General features: G+C 54.4%; 2 protein-coding genes across 2 annotated transcripts; one reads left to right on the forward strand and one right to left on the reverse strand.

Moving 5' to 3' along the window:
* Nucleotides 1-163: 163 nt before the first annotated feature.
* On the forward strand, nucleotides 164-1,668 carry CDV56_105720 (universal stress protein; the record flags this gene model as incomplete). The annotated part of the gene is made up of 3 exons (XM_026759339.1): nucleotides 164-435; nucleotides 506-896; nucleotides 955-1,668. The coding sequence occupies 3 exons, from the start codon at nucleotides 164-166 to the stop codon at nucleotides 1,666-1,668; spliced, it is 1,377 nt and encodes a 458-aa protein (XP_026612000.1).
* Nucleotides 1,669-2,992: 1,324 nt separating this feature from the next.
* On the reverse strand, nucleotides 2,993-7,869 carry CDV56_105924 (putative eukaryotic translation initiation factor subunit eIF-4F; the record flags this gene model as incomplete). The annotated part of the gene is made up of 5 exons (XM_026759543.1): nucleotides 2,993-3,131; nucleotides 3,189-3,568; nucleotides 3,628-3,711; nucleotides 3,772-6,453; nucleotides 6,661-7,869. The coding sequence occupies 5 exons, from the start codon at nucleotides 7,867-7,869 to the stop codon at nucleotides 2,993-2,995; spliced, it is 4,494 nt and encodes a 1,497-aa protein (XP_026612001.1).
* Between the last annotated feature and the right edge of the window lie 1,071 nt (nucleotides 7,870-8,940).

Genomic DNA, 8,940 nt, shown 5'->3' on the forward strand with positions numbered 1-8,940 from the left:
ATCCTTAATTGACTTTGTTTGGGGAATTCCCCTCTCCGCATCTGCATTCCAAAGCCGAGACCAACGCTCTCTCACGTGCGCTTTGGTTCGCACCCCTCTTCTTCTGTCTCCGCGAAAGGACAACTACAAGCGGTGTATCCATCGTATCTCATACACCGACGAGATGCAGTCCTCTATCTCCCCCAGACATTCGTTCGACGACGGAAACCAACCGGACGACGCTGGACTCGAGTCGTCCCCGCCAAGACGCGTCTCCTATGCGGGCGATAGTCCTCGGCGCAAGTCCATCCAGTTTCATATCGGTGGAGTCGAGATGCAGTCTACTGTCCGTCGGTCCTCAAGCATCAAAGCCCAGAAACAATCGCAAATCGAGGTGCCGGAGAAGGAACACAAAAGTGGCACTGTCAGTCGAGGCCTTTCTCCGCCTCCGCCGCAGTACGTCCCGAGCTTTGTTGAACTTACGCTGTTATGGCGATCCTGCTAAGAAGCTAAATTATTTGCGTAGAACTTACGAGCGCGGTGTGTCCTTTGATACGTTTGATAATCCCGACGCGGCAGATTTCTCGTTAACTTTGAACTACAAACATAAAGGCTATCAGAGTACTCGTCGCAGTAGGACTTTCCTCTGTGGGACTGATCAGAATGATTACTCGGATTTTGCCCTGGAGTGGCTGATCGATGAGTTGGTCGACGATGGCGATGAGATCGTCTGTCTGCGAGCCGTTGAGAAAGATTCCGGGCTCGCGAGTGATGCGGAAATCGAGGCTGGAAAGTACCGGAAGGAAGCTGAGAGGCTGTTCGAGCAGGTCATACAGAAGAACAGCCAGGACGAAAAGGCCATCAGCTTGGTTCTAGAATTGGCGGTCGGCAGGGTTCAGGACATTATTCAGCGCATGGTATGTCAATCAGTCCTCTAGATTAGGATATGCATTGAAGTATACTAACCCTACAAAGATCAGGATCTACGAGCCTGCACTGTTGATCGTGGGAACGCGCGGCCGTAAACTCGGAGGCGTGCAAGGCTTGCTGCCAGGTTCCGTCTCCAAGTATTGCTTGCAGCAGTCGCCGATCCCGGTCATTGTCGTCCGCCCCTCAACCAAGCGCGAAAAGAAAAAGAAAAAGCGGCAGGCGGATCCTACCAGGCGCAGCTACAACCAGATCCTTGAGCAGAGTTCGCGCCGGGGTAGCCGCATCTTTGATGCAAGCTCGAGCACCGAGAGCAACATCTCTAGACTGCCCGACGAAGAGGCCGCGGTTGCGGCAGCTTTGGGTCTCCCTCCCTCATATACAAATTCTCGGAGCTCTCTTTCCATGTCGGAGAGAAGCAGCGTCAGTCAAGAGGAACCGGTGTCGCCAAATTGGGGCTCTCTGGGTGTGGCCGCCAACAATCGTCTTCTGGAGAGTGCGGAGACTACGGAAGATGAAGGCGCCTCGGATGATTATAATCCTGCTTCCCGGTCTGGTGATCGCATCGAAGATGTGTCACCCAAGCAGAAAGCTGTGGATGGCGGCCAGGCTGTTTCCAAGCACGGCGACATGTCACCGGACAGTCGTACACAGACTACAACGAAGACCGGTCCACCTCTCGACTCCCCAAAGATCAATATTCCAGTTATTGTCACTGAGGATATTTCGCCCTATCAGCAAGATGAAGGCAAGGGTCAGTGATTCCATAGTTGTGGACCCAGTCTTACAGCGCCTCATTGCACACAGCCCATGGGTCTACCGGCGGACATCGCCACAGGGCGTTCCTATACAATCAGTCAGTCTACGCAGGTAGCTCTGATCTGCCTGTATCGCCGTCTTGATTGAATGCTTACAGTTCACATCTTTGCTTGTCCCTCTTGCGCGATTCCGAATCAGATCACCTAATACCTGACGATGTCATGATCACTCCGCTCTGCTTCTTGTATGAGTCTCGCCTCACATTCATTGTGCGTGCTTTGTAAAGGCTACGTGGTCGGAAAAAAGAAGATAAACAGTTGCCAGTCTGATGCATCTCATAGCTAGACATACATGTATGAGTTAGATTCGATTACAATGTGAACGGACTTAAGCTAGATCAGATGGTTTTGTAAATACTCAAGTACAAGCACTGAATAAGAAGCACGTATCTCCAACCAATTTCAATCAGGTATGAACAGTACATTATTGAGGGAAGAGGTTCCAAATATAGCCACGTTTATCAGCCTAGCAAATAGTCCCCAATCTTCCAGGAAGTCCAGACAATAGGACAATACAGACATATATGAGCAAGGCCATTAATGAAGACAGCGACAGCCATTGAAGAGTTATGTTATATTGAGACATAGGCATAGACATGAAGCTTGCAAACGTCGATATGATAGATAGATACCAAGACGGGCGAAAGAGGAAACTTTTCTAACGGCATTTTGTCTAGAACAGAACAGCGAAGCGGAGGCAGGCAAACAGCATACACCAAGCCAGTGTAGATGCAAATGCGGCGTAAAAGCAAAGCAAGAATGGAACGAGAAGAAAATGCACATGTCAGTCGGCTACAGGATTCTTGCATGACTGGAAGCAAAGCAAACTGAGTCTTCAGAGACGGAGGCGTTCCAAAGTTCATGTCTGCCAGAGGGCAGACCGTTAGAGTCCTCTGGGTATTGAGAATGCAAAAAAGAAAGGGATGCGAAGGGGAAAATTGAGATGGGAACACCTCATGTCGGCCTGACTCGCCAGATGGCTCTTCCTTTCTGGTGAAATTCCCCCACCTCCATTACGGCTCGGAACACATTGTACACAATAATGCATTGTCCCGTCGGCGACCACTATCCTACCCGTGTCGATTGTAACGGCAGAGTATGCGAGGGACCGATCGAGTCGAAATCATAGACGAGAAGATTAGGATGAAGAATGCTCAAATGGCATGGTTGGCATGACATGACTAAGAAGAACGGGAGGTAGAAAGGGGGACAACATTGATCTTTCCAGAAGAAACGAAAATTTTTCATCATTATCATTGCCATAGAATCTATGATGCTTCCTCGCCGGTGGTCGATGGAGCCTTGGAAGGGCGGCGCTCAACGGCAGGTTGAGACTTGGTTAGCAAAGGTGAGGTAGGGTTCGAGGGAGGTGAGGTGGCCATGTTGTCATCCAAGCTAGCGAGAGCGCTGCAGCCAACGTTAGTTTAGACAGCAGAGGAGTAAAAGTTTGCCATTGGAACCTACCTGAAAGCATTGATCGACGATGCGGCCTCCTTGTCTTCCTTCTTTCCGGCAGTAGGAGTTCCGGAACGGCTGCTGGCTGCGCTGTCATCGCTGCCACGAACCAAGTTGCCTCCAGGGCCAAGGTTCTTGCGGCCGCTGCTGCTGCGAGACCCAAGCATGCTAGATGGGCCAAAGGACATGGGCTGGTTGGTGTTGCGTGTCGTCCGCAGACGGCGGAGGTCATCGCTTCCAACCTTGCTCGATGCGTAGTCGGGAGGAGGGGCCTGGTTTCCGTAACCAGAGAAGCTGCGAGCATCGCCACGGCCCATTGGTGGACGGTTGCCACGGTTGGCTTGCTGCCGGAGACGCTCCATCTCGGCCTCTTGCTGAGCACGAGCGGCCTTTGAGAAGCAGGGGTTAGCTGAATGTAAGGTAACTTTAGAAGTGAACTATCACATACCTCCTCGCGAATCTGCTGGATGGTCTTGGGACCCTTGTCAGCATCCTTTGATTGCCAGCGAGCATTACGCAGATCAATAATATCCTGTAAATAGGTCAGACTAGTCCCAAGGCTACTCCCTTTTTTCGTTTGGAATCAACTTACCATCAGCATGAACTTCAATCGGCTTGGCAGGCCAGGAATCTCCATCATCATATTGATGCGAGCAAAGTAGGCATCCATGAAGGTGTGACCTCTCTCCGAGGCATCGAGACTGGCACCGATGGTTCGCAAGAGACTAGTCAAGCTCTCAATCTCTGCCTCCTCGGGAACACCCTCGTAGTCGACCAGCTTCTTCACACACTCGTGCATGATACGCTCGGTCAACATGCCCAGCTTGTACAGCTCACCAATGAACTTGACGAGACCAAGACCACGACGCTTGGCGGCAGCGGCGGCATAGTACTCGTCCGACAGCATGGCGGCTTCTTCAGTGACACCCTCCGGCTTGGGGGGCAGGTTGACCTTCCAACCACGCTCGAACTCTTCCTGGCATCGGTTGAGGAGGTACTTGCGGAACAGACTGCCACCAGTGACGACGTTGCCGTTCTTGTCTCGGATATTCTCGTCCTTGATCTCGGGGCTCATGCTCTCAAGCATACGCTTGCAGAACTTGGCATAGATTGACGCCCAGTGAGCTTCGTCGGTGGCTTTCTCGAAGGTAAGTTGGATAACCTGGCGCAGAGTACGTCCATCGGACTCATCCTTGGACTGTGATACGATCTCCAGGATCTGACCAGAGATACGGTCGAAGTTCTCAGGGGTCATCTTGTTGAGAGCGGCCTTGACCTTGCGCTGCACAACATCCGGAGGAAGATGAGCAGCGCCAGCAGGAGTGGGGCCGGCGGCAGGCTGAACGATGCTACGAGGCTTCCAACCCGTCGAGGAGACCTGGAGCGCCTTGACTTCCTTGCCAGCGGTGAGAGGCATGGACTTGGCCATATCCTCCTCCTTCTTGGCGGACTGCTTCTCGCGCTTGCTGCCGGTCCGTGTGCCGGAACGGTTGCTGCCAACACGGGAAGTTCCGGGTCCAATACCCATATTGGAGCCAGGACGGCTCATGGAAGGAGCTCCCATGCCCACAGGAGGACGGCCGAATTGGCCAAACGGCATCGCGCCACCGCGAGAAGAAGAGGCAGCAAAGCGTTGCTCAGAGGTGGGCAAGGGCCTGGCCGCGGGCTGTCCGAACGAGCCCATGACGAAAGGTTGAGCCACGCCGCCGCGAGAGGGATTGCGTGCTCCCATGGGCGTACGGGCGGACTGAGGGCGCGACGAGTCGCTCTCGCCCACGGTCTCACGAACACGGGCATCCCAGTCAATGGACGGCTTCTCCTTGAAGACACTCTGGAACTGAAGCAAGAATTCCTTGTTGTAGTGGAACTTGCGGTCGGCAGGAGCACTGGCATTGAGAGCCGGGTTGGGAGAGACGACAGAGGCCGGGTAATTGATCTTGCTCAAGTCGTCGACGAAGCGAGCCGATTGAAGGGACTTCATGGCAGCGCTGGGCTGGGGAGGCTCGACTGCCTTGGTGGTCTCCAGCTTGAGAGCAGCAGGCTTCTCCCGCTTCTGGGCACTGGCAGGCTTGCCAGGAGGTCCCATGGAAATGTCGGAGACGGGAGTGGCGGTGCCGCTGTCAGCAGGCGTGCTGGCCTCTGTAGCAGCTAATCCACCCTTCTTGAGCGCAGCAAAGAGCTCATGGTTGGATGTCTCGGCGCCAGCCTCACGCTTCCGCTGACGCTCCTCCTCGAGAGCTTCGGCCTCGGCCTCGGCTTTTTTCATGTTGGCTTCGTAGGCCTCGCGCTCCTCCTTCTCCTTACGCTCCCGCTCCTCCTTTTCGGCCTGCTTCTTGGCGTAATAGGCGGCTTCCGCGGCGGCTTCCTTGGCTTCGATCTCGGCTAGCTCGCGCTCGATGGCCTCGTAGTCGATCTCATCATCATCGGCAGGAGCGGGTTGCTCCTTCTTGGGCTCTTCGGCAGCGGGCTTGGCCTCGTCTGCCTTGTCATTCAGGCTGAGCTCCTCAAGCTTCGCGCGTGCCGCCTCCTCCTCGGCAGCCTTCTTCCGAGCGGCCTCCGCTTCCTCCTCCTCCTGCTTCTTCTTCTGAGCAGCTGCCTCTTCCTCTTCCTTCTTCTTGCGAGCCGCTTCCTCTTCTTCTTCTTCCTCCTTCTTACGCTTAGCGGCTGCCTCCTCCTCTTCCTTGCGACGTTGCTCCGCTTCGTCCTGTTCAATCTTCTGACGCACCGCCTCTCTCAGCTCCTTCTTCTTCTCCTCGTCGGTCTTGACCTTGGACTCGGTACGGTTGTGATCAGCGCCACTGCCGGTACGAGGGGGAGGTGTAGCGGTTGGGGTGGAGATCTTCACGGGAGATGGAGTAGCACGCGCGGGGGAGGCCGGTGCCTTCTCGAAGGTCTTGACGACGCCACTGCCGGGGTCCTTGATAACAATGGGGCTCCGCTTGGTGGGGGGAATGACGAACTGAGGCTTAGGCGGTGCGGGGCTGTTGGAGGATCTGCTGGCCGTGTGAGTGTGGCTGGCCGCCGGGGCACCTGCGGGAGGCTGGCCCTGGCCCAGGCTGGAGCCCGGACGGTCGTTCGACACCTGAGAAGGCGTGCGCGACAGGGGAGCGGTCTGGGGGGGAGGCTGAACCGGGTACTGGTTCTGCATGTAGGGCGCCTGCGGGTTATACGGCATGCCGGGACGTGGCTGTGGCGAAGGAGGAGTCATGTACTGCATCTGCTGCATTCCATAGGCGGGATTGTAGTAAGCGTAGTTAGGGTCATAGGGATAAGCCTGAGGATTTTTCATCAGCGTCAGATAATGTTCAAACTGACCGCTTTCCGGCGCGAGATTTGGAGGGGGGAGATGGAGAGGGGGAGGGGAAGTATGTGCAAGAGGAAGGCTTGACGAGGAAGAGGAAGAGAAACGGCGGGATCCTTGTTTTCTCTTCGGAAATGGGCCACGACGGGGGGGTTTATAGACAGAAGGGTGGTGTCTCACTGTTTGCGGGGCCATATGTTGTCCATAGGTGGCGTAGGGCTGGGGAGGCATCTGGGGATGGGCCATCGGGACCTGATTCATCTGAGGGGTAGCAGGATGCGCGGTCGCCAGAGCCGGGCTGCGCTGGTGTGGCGAGTTGGGGAAGGGCGCCAGAGGCCGTCCCTGGTTAGGAGCGTGGAACTGAGGGCCCATGTTGGGACCGCCCCGGGGCTGGTTGGGAGATCGGAAGCTGGGACCAGGCGAGTAGGGCATCTGTCCTTGGTAGCCAGACTGCGAGTATCCGCGTCCGCGTCCACCCTGGTGAGGGTAACCGCCGCGTCCAGGACCGCTTCCCATGTGGTTGCTCATATCACTGTGCGTGGACTGGGAGGATTCGCGACGCAGATGAGTCGACTGAGATCCAGGGCCAAGGGGAGCTTGAGGACCGGAGCGCATCTGCAGGTTGAAGAAAGTTAGCACGAACTCTTGTGTCACAGTTTGTAGATCCGCCGCAAGGATGTGTCCTTTCTCTTTTTCAATTTGCGTCAAAGGAATGCCACGACTTACGTTCGCATCGCCCGTATCTCCAAAACTTCCAAAGTTGGGCACATTTCCCTGAGACTGGTAGGACGACGGTGGTGGCCGACCACCGCTCGAGGCAGGCTGCGGGATAGGCGAAGGAGAAGTCTGAGGAGACGTGACACGGGGGTTCATCGACGGAGAGACACCCAAGCCCGACTGAGGCTGGGTCGCCAAAACGGCCGGGTTTCCCATGTTGGGAGAGCTCTGCGAGTTGGCGAAACCGAACTGGAGGCTATTGGGACGACTGGCAGGGCCACCGTTGGGGATGAAGCCAGAGGTACCCGCCGAGGTGATGGTCACCGAGGGCTTTCTCGTATGGTCGCCTTGCGAGGCGGCGGCCGGGGCGCCATTGACGATAGTGACGCCGGGGGACTGGGATGGTTGTTGCATGGGTTTGCCGCTCACAGGAGATACTGAGGTCGACTTCCCATGTTGCGAAGGGCCACCCACGGTGACGGGAGCGGCGGTCGAGTCCGTCGCGGACTTCTTGGTGGCGCTGGCGTAGGACCTGGCGCCCGTCGAGGTAGGAGCAGGCAAGGGAGAGGTCTTCCCACTGAGCGACGGGGAAGGCGAGTGCGACGAGGCGGCCTGAGTCGAGCTGCTCTGTCCTTGAGGTTGAAGGCCTGACTTTTGAGGGATCGAGGTCATTAGACAGGTTAATGGGAGAAAGGAACTTTTTCCTGATGCGCTTTTTTTTTTTTGTGTGGGTGTGTGTGTGGGTGATGTCAAGTTGTGAGAAGCAGAATCGGAACGCGCTCCAGATTCCGCATTAAAAGAAGCAAGAATACTTCTAGAGATTAATACTACTAGAGGAATAGTAGTACTATTTTTTCTTCCTCAAATTCCCACACTGAACGGAGAGGTCGTCCGGTGGAAGGGAAAGGGAGATGGGGGGGAGGTAAGAGTAGGTAGGTGAGAAAGGTGAGTAGTACACTGCCACCGGAACAAAAAAGAGGCAGGACAAAGAAAGAAGAAAAAAAAAAAAGGACGTCGTTGGACTACGACGAGTGGGATATGGGGTAAGGAGGAAGGAGGAAAGAAAGGGAGGAATCCCAACTGCGATAACTCGGTATCTGCCTTTCTACCTAGCAGTAGATAGATAGATAGATAGTAATATTAATCCACACGCAAAAGGAAGAGAGGGGGACTCTTCCTGTTTGGGTGCTCTACTGAGTCTGTCTCTGTCGCTGTCTGCTGTCTATTTTTTTTTTGCCCTTCCCCTTCCTCTTCAGTGCGGACACTAAAAAAAATTTGAAAAGCAAGAAAAAAAGTGAAAAAAAAAAAAAAAAAAAAAGTGAAGCGCCTGGGCGGAAACACCAAACGAGCCTGAGAATTTTCAACAAAACAATAATAATCCTCTTCAACTACCAACTTCTATTCATTAATTCTTTTTACTCTACTCGATTACTTGTATTCTTCTTCTCTAAAAATGATCAAAACCTCGCTTGCCGAAAGAAAAAAAAAAGAAAAGGAAAAAAAGAGCTGTTCTCCGTGGTGGATTAAACCGACGGAACCCTCCCTAGGTTAAGTTCCTACTTTACCCTTTTGGGAGGGGGTGAGCATGTCAGTGACATCGCTGACTGGTCGCTTCTTTGTCAGGATTCCATCCCGTTTAGGTTTAGCGTCCCGACTTAGTCAGCCTATATATAGTTGGCCCCTGAGCCATCCTAATTGGACACTTGGCGCTTCCCGATTCTCTCAGGTTATGGCCCTATGTTG

The sequence above is a fragment of the Aspergillus thermomutatus genome (genome assembly GCF_002237265.1).
Source record: "Aspergillus thermomutatus strain HMR AF 39 chromosome Unknown NODE_194, whole genome shotgun sequence".
Taxonomy (NCBI): domain Eukaryota; kingdom Fungi; phylum Ascomycota; class Eurotiomycetes; order Eurotiales; family Aspergillaceae; genus Aspergillus; species Aspergillus thermomutatus.